We start from the raw sequence: 22,811 nt of genomic DNA, 5'->3' as shown, positions 1-22,811 counted from the left end.
ACCAGGATAAGGGTGTTTGATGTTTCAGAAATGTCGTTTACAAATGTAAACCCTATGGAAGTTAAATTAGTTTATCCTACCAAAGAGTAATACACACGACCGTATAATTCTTGTGTGTTCCAACACGAAGTACTTACCTCGAACTACAGTACTTTCTTAGGAGTATCTGGGATCTCCTCCCATCCGACCAGAGTTTTGTGTAGTTTACCCTAAACCCATTTTCTATGAGGGGTAACCTCTGGTGGAGTGATACGCGCCCTGAAGCTAACCCCGGGTCAGAGAGCATGCTTGCTCAGGTCTCGACCTCCAGTAAGTTCTCTGGTCGCGTCGCGATATCATCTCGCCGCTCTCCTTAATCCCAGTGTGACTTGTGTGTCCCCGACCCTTTGTGTCCCACACGGTACCCACGTGGTTCAATTGTGCTTTCTCTTTGTGCTTTCCCTGTGCACGCTTGTGTCTCGTAGTGCTTCTCCTTCATCATGGAGCATCCTCGCCGTTGTCCTGGGCATATGGCCGGCAAATCGTGTGGAGCGTTCCTCTCGAAACCCGAAGTTGACCCACACTCCTTGTGTTCCTCGTGCAGGGGCAGCGTGTGTTCCCCTTCCGCCACGTGTCCGGAGTGCGAGTCGTGGAATGAGGTGCAGGGGGTGCGGTATAGCACCAAAAAGAAGAAGGCGACGAAGAAGTCGCCTAAGAAGACCAACGTCCCTTCCTCCCTTGCTTCGACGGGCGCCTCGTCAGTCCGAGCTTCTCTCCCAACCTCCCCTACCCAGAGTAGGGGACGAGGTAAGTCCGTTGCGGGAAAGAGGCCCGCGGCCCTTCCCCAAGAGTCTGACCTTCATGACAGTGGGGTTGTGGCGTCTTTCCAGGCGAGTGAGGGGCCTGAGGGAGGGGCGGGAGTGTTTTCGGGAGACGGTGGCCTGGTGCCTGCAGGTCACGTCTTCTCTGATGACCCCATGTGGGGTAAGAATGCTGTTAATTCCTCTCCAGCCTCTTGGGCATGCTTTTCAGGTGGTTCAGCAGCCGAGGGCGACATCGAGAAGGAGCTTTCCCCGCCGTCGGACCCCACTGCATGGGTTCCCCCTAAGATGCCCTTCAGGTCCCCGATGAGGATGGAGGAAGACTTCAGGACCTGGTCTCCCAGGGGAGAGCCTCCTCGCTCCCCCCCAGCAACATCGGCCGTCTTCCCAGAGGTGTTTTTGCAAGCGTCGTCTTCCACGGAGCATCGTAGGAATCCTCGTACACCATCGCGGGAGGCGAGGCCTTCGAAGAGGGCCTATAAGTTGTCGGTCTCCTCAGTGGAGGAGCTTTCCTGCTCTTCGGAGGATGAGGCGCTGAAGAAGCTCAGGAGACGAAGGGGGAAGTCCCGCAGGAAGTTGTCGCGCTCTCGCTCCCCCTCGAGGTCGCTCCACGAGAGTCGGCGCCCAAGATCTCCCAAGAGCAGCGAGTGGGTGATGGTTCACCGCGACAGGCTTCTGGAGCCAGCTGCGGCGCCGGGCCCCTCAAGGTGGCGTCCGAGGACAAGCTCCCCGGATAGATACTCCTCCGGCAGCAGCGGCACCCGACGGAGGGACTCCTCATGGCAGGTTCCAGTTGACAGGCATAAGACCGCGAAGGTTACGGCTCCATCCGCCCAGCGAAGAGAGTCGCCCCTTCGGTCTGGCAGCCGAGTCCTGACCTCTAAGGTCCACCTAGCTAGTCACGAGCGCAGCCCTCGTCTTTCCTCGACGGGCAGGCCCGCAGATTCGAGGACCTCCGGGAGAGATGTTGGACCCAGGATGGAGGCCCCCGTTCCGACGCCGATGCCCGTCCTTCGTCGGGAACCCCAGCGAGAGCGTCGGTCCAGGACTCCCCCACGTGCGAGGTCCTCCGTCGGAGTACCCCATCACATGTACCAGCACCCCCGTCGGAGGAGCTCGACGACCATGGAGAGGGGTCAGCAGCGGAGGTATCGGCCTATCGGAGGGTGATAGGCCTCATCAGAAGTCACCACAGGCTGGACGTACTGGAACCCTCCTCCAAAGATGCATGGCGTTCCAGCCTCAACAGAATAGTGGACGCCCCGGTCCAGCAGCGCCCCTCCTTGGCCCTACCTTTGGCGAGGGACGTTAAGTTGGGAAGTGTCCACGTGGACAGGATCGTTGCCAACCACGCCGAGGCGCCCAAGAGCCAGAGCGCCTCCAAGCTGCTCCAGGGCCTGAAGTCCCAGAGCAAGTTCTACCTCCCAGAGGGACAGCGAGCGGGCACCTGTGCACTGGAGCCAGCACTCACCGTGTTGGGGCAAGGAGCCTCAGAAGAAAGGGCGTCCACGGCTCCGACCTGCTTCTCTCCTTCGGAGGCGGTCATGATGGAGGAGATATCGAAAGACCTTGACAACGTCTCCTCCTGGCTGGACTAGTGGGCCTCCACCCTGGTGGGCGTTCAGTCGTCCTACGACCTGACAGAACCAGAGACCCAGGCCTTGCTCAAGGAACTCATCAGTTCGGGAGGCAAGGCCCTGAAATTCCTATCATACCAGTCGCTAGCCATGTCCGCCAACTGGGTCCTACGAAGGAGGGACACCGTTTTAAGCAAGCTGACTAGGAGGCTGTCGGACAGAGGCCAGATCTCTGAGGAACCTGACCCTGTGGGACGACTCGATCTTTCCCCCGAAGGCAGCGGAGGAATCGATGGAGAGAGTCCGGAGGCTGAAGTAGCCGTTCGAGACCAGGCCCCACCCGGTCAGAAGTCCGACGTTCAGAAGGTCCTCCGTCGACGCGCCTCGCCCTCCTCGGCCCGCTCCTAGCCAGCCTAGGAGAGGCAACTCGGCGACAACATGGTCCCAGTCGTCTCAGCCCTCCCGTAGGGGATCAGCCTCGACCCAAGCCGCCTATAAGCCGTCCTTCGCGGCGTCCAGAAGAGGGCGTTCAGGCCGCTCCTCGAGGAGAAGATAGGGAGGGAGGCCCCCTACTCCTGCCGGAGCCTCAGGTGGGGGGATGCCTCAAACATTCTTGGCAAGCATGGGAAGAACACGGAGCAGACCCGTGGACCGTGACAGTTCTGAAGGAAGGGTACAGGTTGCCCTTCCTAGTGGACCCTCCACCTCTGATACCAGACCAGCAGGCGGAGTGGCTAGCCCCCAAGGATCCCTTGAAACGGACAGCTCTGCTGGGAGAGGTCTCAGCGATGTTGGCAAAAGGGGCAATGGAACCTGTTCAGGACCCAGGTCCAGGGTTCTACAGCAGGATGTTCCTGGTGGAGAAAGCGACAGGAGGATGGAGACCGGTCATAGACCTCTCAGCCCTCAACAAGTTCGTCTGCAAGACCAACTACAAAATGGACACTCCAAAATCAGTCCTTGTGTCCTTGAGAGAAGGGGACTTCATGATGTCAGTAGATTTCAAGGATGCCTTACTTCCAGATCCCGGTTCATCCCTTCAGCAGGAAGTACCTACGGGTAAAATGGGAGAACCAGACGTTGCAGTTCAAGACCCTCTGCTTCGGGTTGTCCACTGCCCCCCAAGTCTTCACAAGGGTCTTCACAACGGTGTCAGTCTGGGCACACAAACAGGGCATCCGCCTGATTCGTTACTTGGATTACTGGTTGCTACTTTCATCCTCAGAGGAAGTACTGAAGGAGCAAGGTGCAATGTTGCTGCGGTTCTGCAACGTTCTGGGGATCACCATCAACCTAAAGAAGTCCCAACTGATACCCTCCACCAGGACGACATACCTCGGGATGGTTCTGGATTCCCGGTTAGTGAAAGCCTTCCCCTCGGCGGACAGGCTGGACAACTTAGACCAGGTCCTCCGTCCCTTCCTGACGGACCAGCCCAGGAGAGCGAAGGACTGGCAGAGACTGATAGGCCACCTTGTGTCTTTGGAGAAACTGGTCCCCCAGGGCAGGGTAAAGGTCAGGGAGGTCCAATGGAACCTGAAGGAAAGCTGGATCCAAACGGATTCCCCCCACAGAGTGGTCCCAGTGTTTCCGAACACGAAACGGGTCCTGGAATGGTGGAGCTGCAGGACGAACACCCTCAAAGGGATGCCCTTTGCGGCCGACCCTCCGGAGATGCTCCTGTTCACGGATGCATCGAAGGAGGGGTGGGGTGCCCATCTCTTAGGGAAATCAGCAAGAGGGAACTGCACAGCCCTAGAGAAGACCCAGCACATAAACGTTCTAGAGATGAGGGCAGTACAAAGACGTGCCTGGAGTTTGTACACCTACTCCGGGGAAACACCATGGCGTTGATGTGCGACAACGCCACGGTAGTAGCTTACATAAAGAAGCAGGGAGGCCCAAGGTCGAAGGAGCTGTGCATCCTCACGTTACAACTTCTGGAATGGGCCGAAGTGGAGCAGATAAGAATATCAGCGAGGTTCATCCCAAGGAAAAGGAACGTCCTCACCGACGGCCTCAGCAGGATGGGGCAAGTGGTAGGGTCCGAATGGTCTCTACACCCGTAGCCAGGTCCGTCATTCAGAAATGGGGTTCTCCGGTGATGGACCTCTTCGCAACAAGGCTGAACACGCAGCTCCCCGTGTTCTGTTCTCTTGCTCCAGACCCAAAAGCGGCGTTCGAGGACGCCTTCCAACTTCCTTGGGGCAATCTCGACGTGTACGCTTTTCCCCCCTTCGTGATGCTCAGGCAGGTCCTCAACAGGGTAAAAAGGACGAACAACCTACGAATGACTTTGGTAGCGCCCTGGTGGCTGGAGAGAGAGTGGTTCGTAGACCTAAGGGAATTAACACAACAGCCGTCCTGGCCCCTTCCGGACAGGCCATACCTTCTCCGGCAGCCACACTTCCAAAGATTCCACGAGAATCCTCGGTCCCTCCGCCTTCACGCGTGGAGGTTATCGAGCACCTCCTGAGGAGGGAAGGCTATTCGTCGAGTACAGCAACGAGGATGTCGGGCTACCTGAGACGGTCATCGACAACTGTATACCAGGCTAAGTGGGCCACCTTTACCAAATGGTGCGCCGCTAGGAACATCAGGCCCCTGAAGGCCTCCATCCCGCAAGTAGCGGACTTCCTAGTTTACCTCAGGGACATGGTCAACATGTCCATTCCATCCATCAAGGGAGTCCGCGCTGCTCTGGGCCAAGTTTTTCTCCTGAAAGGCATAGACCTGGGTAACTCCAAACATATCTCAATGCTCATTAAGAGCTTTGAGTAATCATGCCCCCCGCAAGCTGTGAAGGTGCCACAATGGGACGTGGCAAGGGTCCTGAAAATGTTATCCGAACCTCCGTTCGAGCCCCTGAAAGACATCGTGGACAAGGGTCTCGCTCTCAAGACGGTTTTCTTGCTGGCGTTAGCATCAGCTAAACGAGTAGGCGAGATTCATGGTCTGTCCTACGAAGTGGCTCACTCGAAAGGTTGGCGAGAAGTCACGTTCAAGTTCGTCCCTTCCTTCGTAGCTAAGACCCAGAACCCTGCCGAATGGGACCCCAGATTTGAGGGTTTCTCAATTCCGGCAATCCCCCAGTCGGACGACGTGAAGGATTTGCGCCTATGCCCCGGGGCGTCAGGGCAATGAGGAAATACTTGGAAAGGACAGCAAGACTCCGGCCCGGGATCAAAAGTCTTTTTGTTTCCACAGGCCTCGTGAAGAAGCCAGTCACAAAGAATACCATCTTCTGGTTGCGGCAGGTCATCATCAGGGCCTACAGTAAGGCAGGAATCCCCCTGCCGGGAAAACCCAAGCCCCATGACATTAGGGGCCTGAGTACTACATTGGCCTTCTAGAAAAATATGGCAGTGGGCCAGATCCTAAGGGCAGGCACCTGGGCCAAACAGTCTACCTTCACAGCTCACTATTTGAAGGACTATTCAAGAAGATCCCTGGACGGGTTCTCGATAGGTACCGTCGTTTCCGTGCTCCAAACGGTTGAAAGACATAGCCTCAGTGATAACCGCGGGTAACAAGCACAAGAGACACAGGTTCGTTCCTTAAACCCCCTTGCACCTTCTTTCCCTTTTTCTGCTTCAAGTGGGCTCTGTGAGGGCCCTGAGCCAGAGACGAGTACCTCATCAAGAGGAAGACATGTCCCCTAGGATTTCTTGCACAGGTGAGTTTCTTAGACACTAAGAGGGGTTTTTGTGTAGTTTCCTCTCAATCGTTTTCTATGGGGTCAACACGACCTAGCCTACTTTCTAGGTCTCTGGATATTCCTCAGCACGGTCTCAAGAACTTTTTAGGGCCACGCCCACCTCCTAAAGTATAAGTCTCCTAAGAAAGTAGTTCAAGGTAAGTACTTCGTGTTGGAACAAATCACAAATTTTAAGTAATTTGTATTTTTCCTAACAGTACTTACCTCGAACTACTTTCGGGTAATGGCCCACCCTGCCTTCCCCGAGTGTCCCCTGGTATTCTTAGAGACCTTAGCAACCAAGAACTTACTGGAAGTCGAGACCTGAGCAATAATGCTCTCTGACCCGGGGTTAGCCTCAGGGCGCGTATCACTCCGCCTGAGGTTACCCCTCATAGAAAATGGGTTTAGGGTAAACTACACAAAACTCTGGTCGGATGGGAGGAGATCCCAGATACTCCTAAGAAAGTAGTTCGAGGTAAGTACTGTTAGGAAAAATACAAATTACTTAAAATTTGTGATGTTTTATTCTGGAAATACTGTATACAATTGACGGGGATTAGACAATAGTTCCTTTGTCTTCTGTGATAAAGCTCTGTCTTCTCACTCTCATTAAAATAAATTTGGCTGATTACATTAAGGAGTTCAAATAATTATCTTATGAAAAAGACAATAGCCTAAGTTCGAAATAAAATATTAACTCTGATCTTAATTGTTGATATATTGGATTACTTTTAGCAGATTGGGTTTTCTATGGTTTTCAATGGGCTTCTTGCAATGCATTTATTATATGTTGAATCCTTTGTAGATGCCCTTGTATTTCCTATTACAGTCATCAGAAGTCAAAACAACTATGAGCTACCTTAGTCCGGATGATGCTCGAAATAGTGATGAAAGCAATACATCTGCCGAACCTTCACCAAAATGCAGCGGGAGAAGTCCTCGGTTGAATGCTCCAGAGTATTTCAAAAAGCTGGCTAAGGTGAGTTCAGATAACCATAAGGGTCTTGAATGCTAGTCTTGGTGTAATGAATTTTCTAAAGTGTCTTGGTTCATGGTTTTCTTTTATAAACGAAAGTTTTATTATTATACAGTACTATTATTTTATTAATGATGATAAGGGATACTGTAAAAAAACTTTGTAAAATTATTTCAGTGAATCTTGCCCACTATTCATATGCTAAATGCCTTAAGCGCAAGCTTAGTTACAAACTAGAAAAGCACTCAGAGAGCAGACCTCCACCACGGCAGCTTATGTCTCGAAACCAGCGTACCTTTCCCAAAATAAATTATCATTTCCAGCTCTTTACATAACAGTTTAAAATCCCTGCTAGTTTCTTTACTTTACAATTAAAATTGTGGCTGGATGGTTGATGACCATAATTTGACCTTTCGCTTGACCTTAACCTTGGACTCAACCTTAATCTTGTGACAACGATGTCTAAACTTATGGCTGATTACTTGAATTTGACATTTCGCTTGGCCATGACTTTTTGCCTTGACTTTCGAAAATTTAATTATTTCCAGCTTTTTACATAAACTGTTAATCCCAGCAAGTTTCATTACTCTGCGGTTAAATTATGGGCAGGAAGCTGCTCACAAATACACACACACACAAACACACAAACAGGGGGTAAAATATAACCTCTTTCCAACTTTGTTGGTTTGTTGGTGGAGGTAAAAAAGCAAAAACAAATGTTTTCTGGGATTTCAACTCCAACCAAGTGCTAATGCCTCATTAACACCTGGCATCAGTAACTTAATATTTCTTTATACACACAACACCTTCAATTTGCCTAACAGTTATTTGAAAAAAAGTCATTATCATCATCATCTCCTTCTACGCATATTGACGCAAAGGGCCTTGGTTAGATTTCGCCACCCGTCTCTATATTGAGCTTTTAATTCATTACTTCTCCATTCGTCATTTTCTACTTCACGTTTCATAGTCCTCAACCATGTAGGCCTGGGTCTTCCAACTCTTCTAGTGCCTTTTGGACCCCAGCTTAAACGTTTGGTGAACTAATCTCTCTTGGGAAGTGGGAAGAGCATATCCAAGCCATCTCCATCTACCCCTCATGATCTTATCCACATATGACACTCGAGTAATATCTCTTTACAGTGAACCCTCGCTACTTCGCGGTTCGACCATCGCGGATTCACCACTTCGCGGATTTTTTCATAACCCATGTATATACATATATCGCGGATTTTCCGGAAATATTGAAAATACCGCGATGTGACCGATGGTGCGAGATTGGAGAAAGTAAGGAAAATTGAATCATGACTGATTTTCAATATAAATGAAACTTTGAGGAGCAACAAAGATATCATTTGTTAGAGAGATAGAGAGAGGTAAGGAATGGGAGGTAGTGAAAAGTAGCCCACAGAGAGAGAGAGAGGTAGAGGTAGAGAGAGAGAGGTAGAGAGAGAGGTAGTGAAAAGTAGCCCACAGAGAGAGAGAGAGGTAGAGGTAGAGAGAGAGAGGTAGGGAGGTAGAGAGAGAGAGAGAGAGAGAGAGAGAGAGAGAGAGAGAGAGAGAGAGAGAGAGAGAGAGAGAGAGAGAGAGAGAGAGAGAGAGGTAGAGAGAGAGAGAGAGAGAGAGAGAGAGAGAGAGAGAGATGGAGGGGGGTTTAAATGTAATAAACAAAAAAAATTGATAGGTTATAACACATTGGTGCTTATGTAATATCAACTGTATACTGTAGACGGTTTGAATAAGTTAAGAAATGGTATAAACGATACTTTGTTATAGTGTATTCGTACACACTCAAGAGCGGCAGCTAGATGACAGCTGATCTAATCACAGCCAAAAGTAAAACAAAAAGAAGTCAACAATACTCGATTTTTAAAACACACCCGAAATTTAAAAACAAAAGTACACGCTTTCTTAATGTGCAATTAACTTTTTAAAGAGTGGCAATTTTCTAGAATAAAATGATATTTCCCAAAAAATAGTGGTTTGCTGATGAAATCGGATGCCGTATTTTTAGCTATGATTGAAATGGATGTAGACTCGGCCAATTTTTTCGTTTCGTATTTAATTGACACTAAGAAAACTAATTTTAGTTTCTTCATCTAAATGTAAGTATTGTATAACACGAAGAGAGAGAGAGAGAAAGAGAGAGAGAGAGAGAGAGAGAGAGAGAGAGAGAGAGAGATGAATCAGCGGTTGTAATCAAATGGCGTGTTTTTGTTTCGTGAGAATTTCATCGCCACGACTATAACAACAACATACTGTACTGAACTTTACAGTATTATACAGACTACTGTAATATGATAAAGTAAAATATTTGTAATCTATTTTATATGAAATGGGGCTATTTTTTTGTTTAAAATTTACATTTACGTATGTAAAACAACTCTTTCTCTCTCTCTCTCTCTCTCTCTCTCTCTCTCTCTCTCTCTCTTCTCTCTCTCTCTCTCTCTCTCTCTCTCTCCTCTCTCCCTCTCTTGTAGATTGTTTTCCTGCTTTGCTACGTATGTATGATTTTATATAGATACGGTAAATAATATTTGTAATAACATATCTTATAAAAGCTTTTACTGTAATATCATTATTTATCACTTTCATCATGCACGTTAAATTCCTTAGTTTGTTTACTGAGCGTACTTTATGACGCCGTCGTTTCAGGCGGCGTCATAAAGAAAAAAATTTCATTTGGAAGTCCTTAGAAAAATTAAGGTAAAACATTAGTAATAACCAAATCAACATACTGTACTGAATAATCAATATAAACAATTCAAAAACTAACCTATACACAGATGTGTAAATGCGTTTGTTTCTTCATTGTAATCAGAGATAAACGTAAACAAAACATTGATTGCCATTTTTTATCGTGCTTTTTGGCGTGTTTAGGAAACGCATGATATAAAGTCGCCTTTAATATTTGTGCCTGTTTTAGTTTAGGGTACGTTAGTACATGCATTAAGTGTTCTGTACATTAAAGGGTAGTTTGTTAACAGTACTACGTACAAGGGAAGGTTTTAACAGTTTGAATATACATGTTAAATAAATAGGTAAATATGGTGTCACTACTTCGCGGATTTTCACCTATCGCGGCCGGGTCGGGAACCTATCTACCGCGATAAACGAGGGTTCACTGTATAGTTTCATTTCTAATCCTGTCCTGCCATTCAACTCCCAATATACTTCTGATGACTTTATTCTCAAACCTACTAATTGTTCCGTAACCGAAATACAAACCACGCTATTTACATTGGGTTTACCTTTTAGCGCAGCTGAAATGACGAGCTAATAGTTTTAACGAGGGTTAATTACTCCCGCGCTAGTTAGTGGGGGGTAGGGGAAGGGTAGCTTTCCACCCCTCCCCCCCTTTACACCGGTGACTTGCTTCACTTCACTTTTGGCTCGGCGGTGATCAGACGTGTCTGTTCATCGTCCTTTGTGACAGCCTTTAATTTTTCTGCTTTTTCTTTCTACAGCTTGTGTGTTGGTTTGAAGTTGACTTTCATTATTATTATTTTACAATGCGTACGTGCCCTGGTGTTGCCGGCCGCCCTTGTGGGACCTTTATGTCGGCCTTAGATACGGACCCTCACACCCTTTGCCCTCAGTGTCGGGGCCGACGGTTTGACCAGGAGAACATGTGTTGTGAGTGTAGGGAGTGGTCTGCCTCCCAGTGGGAGAGGTTTGACCCCCGGCGTAAGAAGAAGTCCAAGAGAGACCGTTCTCCTTCGGGGGTTGCCTTGAAGGAGGAAGGTTCTCGGGATTCTTCTTTCGCCGCCCAAACCTCCTCCGAAGCTCCCCCTCGATCGGCTCCTAAGGAGAGTCGGCCGAGTGGTAGCGCAGGCCCTAGTTCTGTTTCCCGACCTTGGGTGGGGGGAGAGGGCGTCGCCTCCCATAGCGGGGCGGTTCCCCCTCCTCCTCCGGGGGAGGCCATTGATAACTCCTTGTCTAATGATGATCTCTTACAGATTTGGGCTTCCCTGGTGCTTAAGGGCTTGCCCTCCAGGGTCGCCTTGATTGACCTTGTCTCGTTGGGGGCCGCCGTTAAGCAGTCGCCGGCGGTAGCAGAGGTAGACCCTCTGTCTATCGTCGATGTCGTGGTGGCAGAGGCCTCCGACGGGGCTGGGCAATCCTCTGCAGGTGCAGTTGAGTATGATGGTGCTGAGGGCTCTCCTCCCCCTTCCGTACATTCTTCGAAGGGGGAAGTGAGTCCTTCGGGCTCTTCTGCTGTTCAGCTTCCTTCTAAGGGAAGTGCTTTGACTGAGACTCCCCTTCGGAGGACTGATGGTCCTGATGATCTTCCCCGTAGCCGCCTCCGCCGTAAGGCTCACCGTCCGCTGCGTCGCAAGGGCCTCCCTTCCCCTTATAAGGGGGTTAAGAGGCGCCCTTTTGGATCTTCTTCCTCCGAAGGGGACTCTCCTCGTCGTACTCAGCCTACAGCTCCTGCTCCTTTGGACCTCTCTGCAGACTGTTCTAGAAACTCCTGCCAGATCTTCACCTTCTGGGGAACTCGTCACCCGACGGGCAACGGTCCCTTCGGGGCAAAGGGATTCTTCCCTTCCACGTGCAGTGCTAACGCACAGGCGCTCTCCTGCTCGTCAGCGCTCTCCTGATCGTCAGCGCTCTCCTGCTCGTCGGCGCTCTCCTGCTCGTCGGCGCTCTCCTGCTCGTCAATGCTCTCCTGCTCGTCGGTGCTCACCTGTTCGTCGGCGCTCTCCTGCTCGTCAATGCTCTCCTGCTCGTCGGTGCTCACCTGTTCGTCGGCGCTCTCCTGATGTTCGCCCTCCTCGTCAGCGCTCTCCTGCTCGTCAGCTCTCTTCTGAGCGTCAGCGCTCTTTTGAGGATCATCGCCCTGTGGTCTCTGACCATCCTGCAGTTCCTGTTGAGCTCCCTGCGCACCACCAGTCTCCTGAGCTCTCTCATCCTGTGTCTACGCAACAACGTTCACGTTCTCCTGCGCGTGTGTCAAAAGCACATGTTCGCCCACGCGCCCACGATCTTCCTGTTCCTGAACGCGCCGCGCCACCTGTTCCTTCACAGGATCTCACGCGTCCCCCTCCTGCTCGCCAGCGATCTCCTGCTCGCTAGCGCGCACAGGCGATTTTAGTATCACCTATTCATCAGCGTTCTCCTACGCGTCAACGATCACCTACGCGCCAGCGATCACCTGCTCGCCAGCGTTCACCTGCTCGCCAGCGCTCACCTGCTCGCCAGCGCGCACAGGCGATTTTAGTATCACCTATTCACCAGCGTTCTCCTACGCGTCAGCGATCACCTGTTTATCAGCGATCTCCGGACCACCCGCGTGATTTACAACCTGCGCGCACGCGTTCTCCAACGCTTCGTCGACCGGAGATTCTGAAGGGACATGGTTCGCCATCTACTAGCTCGCCATCGCCCGATCACTCACCTGCGCGTGCTGCTCGCTATCGCTCGCCAAAGCGTCACCATGCGACAACGCTCCATCGCCCACCTGCGCGTCAGTGCTCGCCAGCTCACCACCGATCGCCTGTTGATCTACATCGCCAGTGATCTTCCTCACCCACGCGGCAGCGCGTTTCCTCGCCATCGCGCCAACGCTTTCGTTCGCCGCCTCGGACACGTGCTCATTCATCTGTATACCCTCGCGCCCACTCGCCTGCACGCCCGCGCGACCGCTCGCCTGCGCGCCCGCGCGATCGCTCGCTCGCGCTCCAGGCCAACCGTTCGCCCTCGCGCGACCATCGTTCGCCTCGAATTTCGCAGCTGGTGGTAGCAGCAGGAACGCGTGTTCCTAGACAACGCTCGGGATCACCTCCACCCAAACACAGGATTGTAGTGCTGGACAAGGATAATACTGAGGAGAGGTTAGTGCATCATTCTTCCCCACCTTCTTTTCAGGCAGGTACTGTGGTGTCCACTCCAAAGGATCGCCCGATCCCTTTCCCTTTAGCGAGGATTTCGGACTCTGTGTCCTTGGAGCAACAGACTTGGTTTGGTCCTCTGGCGCGGGCGTTAGTGAGGGTTATGAAACCAGCACTCGCCGACCAGGGTAACAAACCAACGGCTGTCTCTCCTACGCTGAAGAGGAAGAGAGGAGTGGACTTCGTGGTGACTTCCCCCAGGGCGAAGTTAGTTCCAAAGAGGTCTGTCGCGAAGGCCCCTTCTCCTGCTCGAGTGCTTTCTCCTTCTCCCGTGGACGCGGCCTTTCCATCCTCGGGTGAGTCCAGTGGAGCGGTAGTCTTCCCCTCGGCCACAAGGGGGGAGACTTCGCTTCATGGAGGAGAATCATCTCGTGAGGAAGGGGCTCCTCGAACCTCTTTGTTGGGATCCTGTATCCTTCCCAGGAGGGAATCCAAGGACTCCAAGACCGTCCCGAAATTATCTTCGAGGATTCGCCAGGAACCCACGGCTCCCCGGGGGAATGTCCACGTTTCACCCCAGGAAGAGATCTCTGGGACAGGAGACTTAGCTGCCAGCCCGCAGGGAGGAGATCAGCAGGAATCCGAACATGCCTTCTGGCAGGTCCTAAGCCTGATAAGGCAACTTAACGGGCTTATGGATCCAGTCATCGCCCCCCGTGAAGGCAAAGACACGATCTTAGATGAAGTGTTTGACGTTCGGAAGGCCCCAAAGTCCAGTGCGGCTCTGCCCTGGTCTCGGGGTCTTCCGCTGCCGGGAACAAGCTCATCCCTCCTTCTTGTCTTCAGCAGAGGAGGTATTTCGAGATTCTGGGCAAGTCCAGCCTCGCTCTTCCTCTCCATCACTCTGTGGAGGAGCTGGCGAAGGGAGTTTCCCTTGAGAAGCTCTCTGCCCGGCAGGTGTCGTTCTCGGCGGCAGAGATCCTTAGCCACGAGAAGGTCGCTAAGTGTGCCATGCAGGCCACTTCATGGCTGGACTTTTGGCTAGGATCTCTGGGCATCCTATTGCGCTCGGAGGACTTGTCCAAGGAGACCAATAGGAAGGCCCTGGAGACCTTCTTGCTCTCGGGCACCCGCTCCATCGAGTTTTTGGCGCACCAGGTTACCACCCTGTGGGCCAACACGGTGTTGAAGCGTCGCGATGCTGTGTCCGAGAGATTCCATCCGAAGGTCCCCGCCGTGGATGTGAGTAGGCTCCGACATGCTTCCCTTCTGGGGGAGAACCTGTTTGAGCCTCAAGACATGGAGCGAACGGCTGAGAGGTGGAGGAAATTCAGCACGGACTCCCTCCTCCATAGGGCCTTTACAGCTCGGCCCTATAAGCCTCCAGCTCCGCCGCAACAGCAGCAGCAGCCTCGTAAGGCTCCAAAGCAGGCACCGGCAGTTAAGGTGGTGGTGTCTAAGCCCCAGCCCTTTCCAGCCAAGGTCAAGAGGAGCGGTAAGTACTCCAGGGGAGGCAAGACTCCTAGGGTTGGTGGCCGCGGCCGCAAGCCCTAGGGGTGGCAGTACCCCTGCGTGTCCACCTGTGGGGGGATGCCTTCAGCGTTGCGTCCGCAGGTGGCAGCAACACGGGGCCGATGCTTGGACGGTCTCAGTGATCGGCCAAGGCTATCGCGTCCCGTTCACAACATCTCAACCTCCCCTGACAGCGAATCCAATGTCGTTGAGCTCCTATGCCACGGGATCGGCAAAGGGGCTGGCCCTTCAGGCCGAAGTCGAGACCATGCTCGAGAAGGGTGCTCTCCAGGAGGTCGTCGACGGCTCCCCAGGCTTCTTCAGTCGACTCTTTCTTGTAAAGAAGGCTACTGGAGGCTGGAGACCTGTCATCGACCTCTCAGCTCTGAACGGGTTTGTCAAGCAAACCCGGTTCAGCATGGAGACAGCAGACACGGTCAGACTTGCGGTGAGACCACAAGACTTCATGTGCACACTGGATCTAAAGGATGCGTACTTCCAGATCCTAATCCATCCGTCTTCCAGGAAGTACCTGAGATTTTGCCTAGACGACAAGATCTACCAGTTCAAGGTGCTGTGTTTCGGTCTCTCCACAGCTCCTCAGGTGTTCACCAGAGTGTTCACCCTGATTTCATCTTGGGCGCACAGGAACGGCATTCGTCTCCTTCGTTATCTGGACGATTGGCTGATCCTAGCAGACTCGGAGTCGACCATTCTTCGGCACCGAGACAGGCTTCTGGATCTTTGCCAGGATCTGGGGATCGTGGTAAACCTCGAGAAGTCCTCTCTGCAGCCGTCCCAACGGCTGGTTTATCTAGGCATGCTAATAGACACCAATCTCCACAAAGCCTTTCCATCAAACGACCGGATAGCAAGACCGAGGAGGGTGGCGAAACCCTTCCTCAGGCGAGAAGAACTCCCCGCCCAATCGTGGTTGCGTCTCTTAGGTCACCTATCCTCCCTGGCTCGTCTGGTTCCAAACAGCCGCCTCAGGATGAGATCCCTTCAATGGCGGCTCAAGTCCCGGTGGAATCAAGGATCCGATTCCCCGGACATTCTGATCCCAATGGGGTCTCTGGAACAGACAGACTTGCGGTGGTGGCTGGTCGACGAGAACCTGCGGAAGGGAGTGAGTCTTCTCGTCCTCCCCCCCGGAATTGACTGTTTTCGGACGCGTCAAAAGAAGGGTGGGGGGCGCACGTTCTGAACCAGAGGGCCTCAGGCCTTTGGTCAGAATCAGAAAAGTGCCTACACATCAACCTGCTAGAATTGAAGGCCGTCTTTCTGGCTCTTCAGCAGTTCCAACGGTCCCTGGCAGGTCACTCCGTGGTGGTGATGAGCGACAACACCACGGTAGGGGCTTATATCAACAAGCAGGGAGGCACTTTTTCGCAGCAGCTATCCCATCTTGCAGTAGAGACTCTGAGGTGGACCGAAACCCACTCGATAACACTATCAGCTCGCTTCATTCCTGGCAAGAGGAATGTGCTCGCCGTCAGTCTGAGCAGGGCCTCGCAGATAGTGAGTACCGAGTGGTCTTTGGATCCTCAGATAGCCAACAAAGTCCTGACTTTGTGGGGTTCCCCGACTGTGGACTTGTTCGCGACAGCTTTGAACTTCAAGCTGCCCCTGCACTGCTCCCCAGTCCCTGACCCCAAGGCACTCTGGCAAGATGCTCTCCAGCAATGGTGGGACAACATCGACGTGTATGCCTTCCCACCGTTCTGTCTGATGAGAAGGGTGCTCAACAGGACCAGACTATTAGTCAACTGTTCGATGACTCTGGTAGCTCCGCTATGGCATCACGCGGAATGGTTTCCGGACCTTCTGCAGCTTCTGACTTCCTCCACGACACAAGCTTCTCAGACAACACCACTCCGGCGTCCCTCACAGGGCCGTAGCCTCGCTTCGGCTTCACGCCTGGAGACTATCCAGCGTCTCCTCGCGGAGAGAGGCTTTTCGCAACAGGTTGCGGAGAGAATGTCTCAGCACCTACGAAGGTCCTCTGAGGGAGTCTACCAAGCAAAGTGGAGTGTGTTTTGTGGTTGGTGTCGTGGAAGGGGTATTTCTCCACCCGATGCCACTATTCCAGCAATAGCGGACTTCCTCGTTTATCTGCGGGAAGAAATGCGCCTTTCTGTCTCGGCAGTGAAAGGCTATCGCTCAGCCTTAAGCCTGGCCTTCAGACTGAAGGGCGTGGATATTTCTTCATCGCTAGAACTCTCTTTACTCATACGTAGCTATGAGCTTACCTGCCCCCAGTCGGAAGTGAGACCTCCTCCTTGGAACGTGGTTCTAGTCCTCAGGTCTCTTAAGAGACCTCCCTTCGAGCCATTACGCCAGGCCTCCGATCGCCACCTGTCTTGGAAGACGGCTTTCCTACTCGCTTTGGCTTCGGCCAAGCGGGTTAGTGAACTTCATGGTCTCTCGTACGACATCGCCCATTCAAGGGGATGGGGGGAGGTAACGTTCAGGTTCGTCCCTGAGTTTGTTGCCAAGACTCAGGATCCTGGAGTGTCGGATCCTCGCTTCGACTTTCAGGATCGCGAGTCTCCATTCTGTAACAAGCGACCCAGACCAGCTGCTACTATGTCCAGTGAGGTGTCTGAGGCACTACTTGAAGAGAATGGCTTCAGTCCGTTCTCAAGTGCGAGCTTTGTTTGTGAGTACAGGCAGGACTAAGAGGAGGGTCACCAGGAACACCCTCTCAGCTTGGATTCGAAGGGTTATCCACCATGCCTTGAATCCTGACCCTCCTCCGTCACGTCGCCCTCGGGCCCACGATGTCAGGGGTATTGCTACATCCCTGGCCTTCAAGAGAAACTTCTCTGTGACGCAGGTACTTCAAGCTGGGGTCTGGAAGCATCAAACGACCTTCACAGCCCACTACCTGCAAGACGTGACCCACAGGAGCCTCGATACGTTTCCTATTGGCCCTGTGGTGGCTGTACAACAGCTGGTCTAACCTCAGGCTCCTTTTTGGACAAGTAGCAGTAGGTCGAGGGCGTTGTTACCCGGTCTTAGTCTGAGTGAATGAAAGAGTATGTCTGACCATTACTTCTTTCTTCATTCTCCCCTCTCTTGGGGAAGCAGCATCCTGGTCCTCGCATAGCTGACCTCGACCTCTGCAGGTAACCCATGCTTCTTTGTGCTCCTAGTATTAAGCTTAATACTGTTGCGTCTCCCATACCCTGACGAGGGGGTATTGAGAACGCCCTTTCCTAGAATTCCTATCTGAAGGTCTCAAGGTCAACTTCATAGGACGAGTCACACACTCCTCCACACACTGCTTATGTAGGCCACTCGTTCCTAGCGATGCTAGGAACTTGTGAGGTACAGGGGCTCCTTTTCTCTAGTGCTGCTCACTGAGGGATTGAGCCCCCGGGCAAGCCGAAGTCAGTAAGGCTGGGGACTTTCCACCCTTCCTAAGGGGTAAGTCACTCAATGTAAATAGCGTGGTTTGCATTTCGGTTACGGAACAAATGACAAATTCGAAGATAATTTGTATTTTTCCTAACCATACAAACCTTAGCTATTTACACATATGCATATGTGCCCGCCATCCCTGACCCCCAAGTCAAGTCCTACCTCTAAGTGAAGTGAAGCAAGTCACCGGGGTGGGGGGGGGGGGAGGGGTATCAAGCTACCCTTCCCCTACCCCCCGCTAACTAGCGCGGGGGTAATTAACCCTCGTTAAAACTATTGGCTTGTCATTTCAGCTGCGCTAAAAGGTAAACCCAATGTAAATAGCTAAGGTTTGTATGGTTAGGAAAAATACAAATTATCTTCGAATTTATCATATTTATTGGAGATTGTTTCATTGTCATACCATGACTCGTGTCCATATAGTAACACAAATCTCACTAAACTGATGTATAGTCTTATTTTTATATGTAATTTCAGGCAAATTGATTTCCAAATTTTACTCAACCTAGCCATTGTCTGATTTGCTTTTTGTCTATCTTACACTAAACTCTAATTCTAAAGACTTTATTGGAGATCATAGTTCCTGAATATTCAAAGGAGTCTACCTTATTAATCCTATCTTCTTTCAATGATATTTCATCTTCCGTTGCATACTCCGTTTTCATAATCTCTGTCTTTCTTTTGTTTATCTTGAGCCCAACCTCATGTGATATTTCATGCTTTCTGGTTGGAAAATAAATGATAATTTAATAGAAATATTAGGTATACCCATTAGACAGTAGGTAAAGCAGCGAGGCTGGCAGAATTGCTCAGAGAAGGTGATTTCCCAGATATGACTACCAGCGATGTAAATGGCCTAATCGAAGCCCATTCATTTCTGTTAGTTAATGATAATCTGACAGAGATAGCAAAATCCATAAGTGAGAACAAACAAGAGCATGAAGACCTTGGGGAAGAACAGAAAGTTGTCCTCACACTAGGACACCTATCAACTCGTAGCCAAAACAGCTTAAGAACTTCAGACAATGGCTGAAGACTAGGGCCCACAGTTGATTCATGTGTTGTAGTTCAGAAATGCATTCGACAGGGCCATGGAAGTTAATAAGATTTATCTTTCGAATAAGAAAAGTCAGCAATTTCCAAACACTACATTCCTCACCCAGAAAAAAAAAGTCGTAGGCCCTACTCTGTCAGTGGAAATAAAATTTACTTTGCTGTATGACTGATGAAGTGCTTGCTAAAGTAGTGGTTACAGATGAGCAGTAATACTCTTTTTATTGTTTTGCTGTGCATTTACTTCTTCATTTTCACAACGTACATCAGTACTGCCCAGCTAACTATCATCACCACTAATTAAGTTTATGTAGCTTTCACTCGTCAATATTCTTTCTTTAGTTTTTTCTTTTATGTACTGGATATGTAAGGCTGTGTCTACAGTAAAATTGTGTTCTAACTTAAAAGGATATTAACCCCTTCTCATACATTATATGTCAAAAGATACCAGGATAAGGGTGTTTGATGTTTCAGAAATGTTGTTTACAAATGTAAACCCTATGGAAGTTAAATTAGTTTATCCTATCAAAGAGTAATACACATGACCGTATAATTCTTGTGTTTTATTTTGGAAATATATAATTGACGGGGATTAGACAATAGTTCCTTTGTCTTCTGTGATAAAGCTATGTCTTCTCACTCTCATTAAAATAAATTTGGCTGATTACATTAAGGAGTTCAAATAATTATCTTATGAAAAAACAATAGCCTAAGTTCGAAATAAAATATTAACTCTGATCTTAATTGTTGATATATTAGAATACTTTTAGCAGATTGGGTTTTCTATGGTTTCCAATGGGCTTCTTGCAATGCATTTATTATATGTTGAATCCTTTGTAGATGCCCTTGTATTTCCTATTACAGTCATCAGAAGTCAAAACAACTATGAGCTACCTTAGTCCTGATGATGCTCGAAATAGTGATGGAAGCAATACATCTGCCGAACCTTCACCAAAATGCAGCGGGAAAAGTCCTCGGTTGAATGCTTCAGAGTATTTCAAAAAGCTGGCTAAGGTGAGTTCAGATAACCATAGGTCTCTTGAATGTTATATAATGAATTTTCTAAAGTGTCTTGGCTCAAGGTTTTCTTTTATAAACGAAAGTTTTATTATTATACAGTACTTTTATTTTATTAATGATGTTAAGGGATACTGAAAAAAAACTTTGTAAAATTATTTCAGTGAATCTTGCCCACTATTCATATGCTAAATGCCTTGAGCGCAAGCTTAGCTACGAACTAGAAAAGCACTCAGAGCGCAGACCTCCACCATGGCAGCTTATGTCTCGAAACCAGCGTACCTTTCCTAGAATCAATTGATCATTTCCAGCTCTTCTCATAACAGTTTAAAATCCCTGCTAGTTACTTTACTTTACAATGAAAATTGTGGCTGGATGGTTGATGACCGTAATTTGACTTTTTGCTTGACCTTAACCTTGGACTCAACCTTTATCTTCGACCTTAATATTAATTGGTGGGGATTTTCATACACTCCAATATGAACCAAGTTTGAAGTCTCTGTGACAACGATGTCCAAACTTATGGCTGATTACTTGAATTGGACATTTTGCTTGGTCTTGACCTTTGGCCTTAAATTTCCAAAATTTAATTATTCATTACTTCTCCATTCATCATTTTCTACTTTACGCTTCATAGTCCTCAACCATGTAGACCTGGGTCTTCCAACTCTTCTAGTGCCTTTTGGACCCCAGCTTAAACGTTTGGTGAACTAATCTCTCTTGGGAAGTGAGAAGAGCATGTCCAAGCCATCTCCATCTACCCCTCATGATCTTATCCACATATGACACTCGAGTAATATCTCTTTATCGTTTCATTTCTAATCCTGTGTTGCCATTTAACTCCCAATATACTTCTGATGACTTTGTTCTCAAACCTACTAAATCTATTGGAGATTGTTTCATTGTTATACCATGACTCGTGTCCATATAGTAACACCAATCTCACTAAACTGATGTATAGTCTTATTTTTATATGTAATTTCAGGCAAATTGATTTCCAAATTTTACTCAACCTAGCCATTGTCTTATTTGTTTTTTTCAATCTTTCACTAAACTCTAATGCTAAAGACACTTTATTTGAGATTATAGTTCCTGAATATTCAAAGGAGTGTACCTCATTCATCCTTTCTCCTTTCAACAATATTTCATCTCCGTTCCATACTCCGCTTTTATCATGTCTTTCTTTTATTTATATTGAGCCCAACCTCGTGTGATATTTCATGCTTTATGGTTGAAAAATAAATGATAATAGAAATATTAGGTATACCCATTGGACAGTAGATAAGGCAGTGAGGCTGGCAGAATTGTTCAGAGAAGGTGATATCCCAGATATGACTACCAGTGATGTAAATGGCCTAATCAAAGCCCATTCATTTCTGTTAGTTAATGATAATCTGACAGATAGCAAAATCCATAAGTGACAACAAACAAGAGCATGATGACCTTGGGGAGAAACAGAAAGTTGTCCTCACACTTGGACACCTATCAACTCGTAGCCAAAACAGCTCAAGAACTTCAGACAATGGCTGAAGACTGGGACCCACTGTTGATTCTTGTTTTGTAGTACAGAAATGCATTCAACAGAGCCATGGAAGTTAATAAAATTATCTTTTGAATAAGAAAAGTCAGCAATTTCCAAACACTACGTTCGTCACCCTGAAAAAAAAAAAACGAAAGTCAGGCCCTACTATGTCAGTGGAAATAGAAATTACTTTGCTGTATGACTGATGAACTGCTTGCTGAAGTAGTGCTTACAGATGAGCAATAATACTTTTTTTTCTCTTTTATTTTTTGCTTTGCAGTGCATTTACTTCTTCATTTTCATAATCTACATAACTTCATTACTGCACAGCTAACTATCATCACCGTTAATCAAGTTTATGTAGCTTTCACTCATCAATATTTTTACTTTAGTTTTTTTTTATGTAATGGATATGTAAGGCTGTGTCTACAGTAAAATTGTGTTCTAACTTAAAAGGTTATTAACCCCTTCTCATACATTGTATGTCAAAAGATGCCAGGGTAAGGGTGTTTGATGTTTCAGAAATGTCGTTTCCAAATTCAAACCCTATGGAAGTTAAATTAGTTTATCTTACCAAAGAGTACTACACACAACCGAATAATTCTTGTGTTATATTCTAAACATATACAATTGACGGTGATTAGACAATAGTTCCTTTGTCTTCTGTGATAAAGCTATGTCTTCTCACTCTCATTAAAATGTGGCTGATTACATCAAGGTGTTCAAACAAACTTTTTAACGATATAATAGGCCAATTCCTCCTTACTTATGTTGCCCTTTGCTATGAAGACCTGTAGAGCTCTTGTCTACAATAGACTCTTGTTGCTGAAGGTGAGCTCTTGTCTACAATAGGCTCTTTTTACTGAAGGTGAACTCTTGTCTACAATAGGCTCTTGTTGCCGAAGATGAGCTCTTTTCTACAATAGGCTCTTGTTGCTGAAGGTGAGCTCTTGTCTACAATAGGCTCTTGTTGCTGAAGGTGAGCTCTTGTTGCTGAAGGTGAGCTATTGTGGCTGAAGGTGAGCTCTTGTCTACAATAGGCTCTTGTTGCTGAAGGTGAGCTCTTGTCTATAATAGGCTCTTGTTGATGAAGGTGAGCTCTTGTCTACAATAGGCTGTCTACAATAGGCTCTCGTTGCTGAAGGTGAGCTCTTGTCTACAATAGGCTCTTGTTGCTGAAGGTGAGCATTTGTCTACAATAGGCTCTCATTGCTGAAGGTAGGCTCTTGTTGCTGAAGGTGAGCCCTTGTCTACAATAGGCTCTTGTTGCTGAAGTCGAGCTCTTGTCTACAATAGGCTCTTGTTGCTGAAGGTGAGCTCTTGTTGTTGAAAGTGAGCTCTTATCTATAATAGGCTCTTGTTGCTGAAGGTGAGCTCATGTCTACAATAGGCTC

The 22,811-nt window shown here is 48.8% G+C and overlaps 1 protein-coding gene across 3 annotated transcripts in view; it reads left to right on the top strand.

Annotated features, from left to right (window-relative positions):
* Positions 1-22,811, top strand: part of LOC137626247 (uncharacterized) — a 382,723-nt gene that overhangs the window by 73,485 nt on the left and 286,427 nt on the right. For 2 of the 3 annotated variants that reach the window (XM_068357322.1, XM_068357333.1), the window contains 2 exons: positions 6,907-7,056; positions 19,743-19,892. In XM_068357322.1, coding sequence (XP_068213423.1) covers positions 6,907-7,056; positions 19,743-19,892 — 300 coding nt within the window. The remainder of the gene's footprint in view (positions 1-6,906; positions 7,057-19,742; positions 19,893-22,811) is intronic. The other variant, XM_068357330.1, reaches the window with a different exon arrangement.

Source organism: Palaemon carinicauda, chromosome 2 (assembly GCF_036898095.1).
Source record: "Palaemon carinicauda isolate YSFRI2023 chromosome 2, ASM3689809v2, whole genome shotgun sequence".
NCBI lineage: Eukaryota > Metazoa > Arthropoda > Malacostraca > Decapoda > Palaemonidae > Palaemon > Palaemon carinicauda.
Note: the sequence above shows the minus strand (reverse complement) of the source record. Positions and strands in the feature narration are given on the sequence as shown.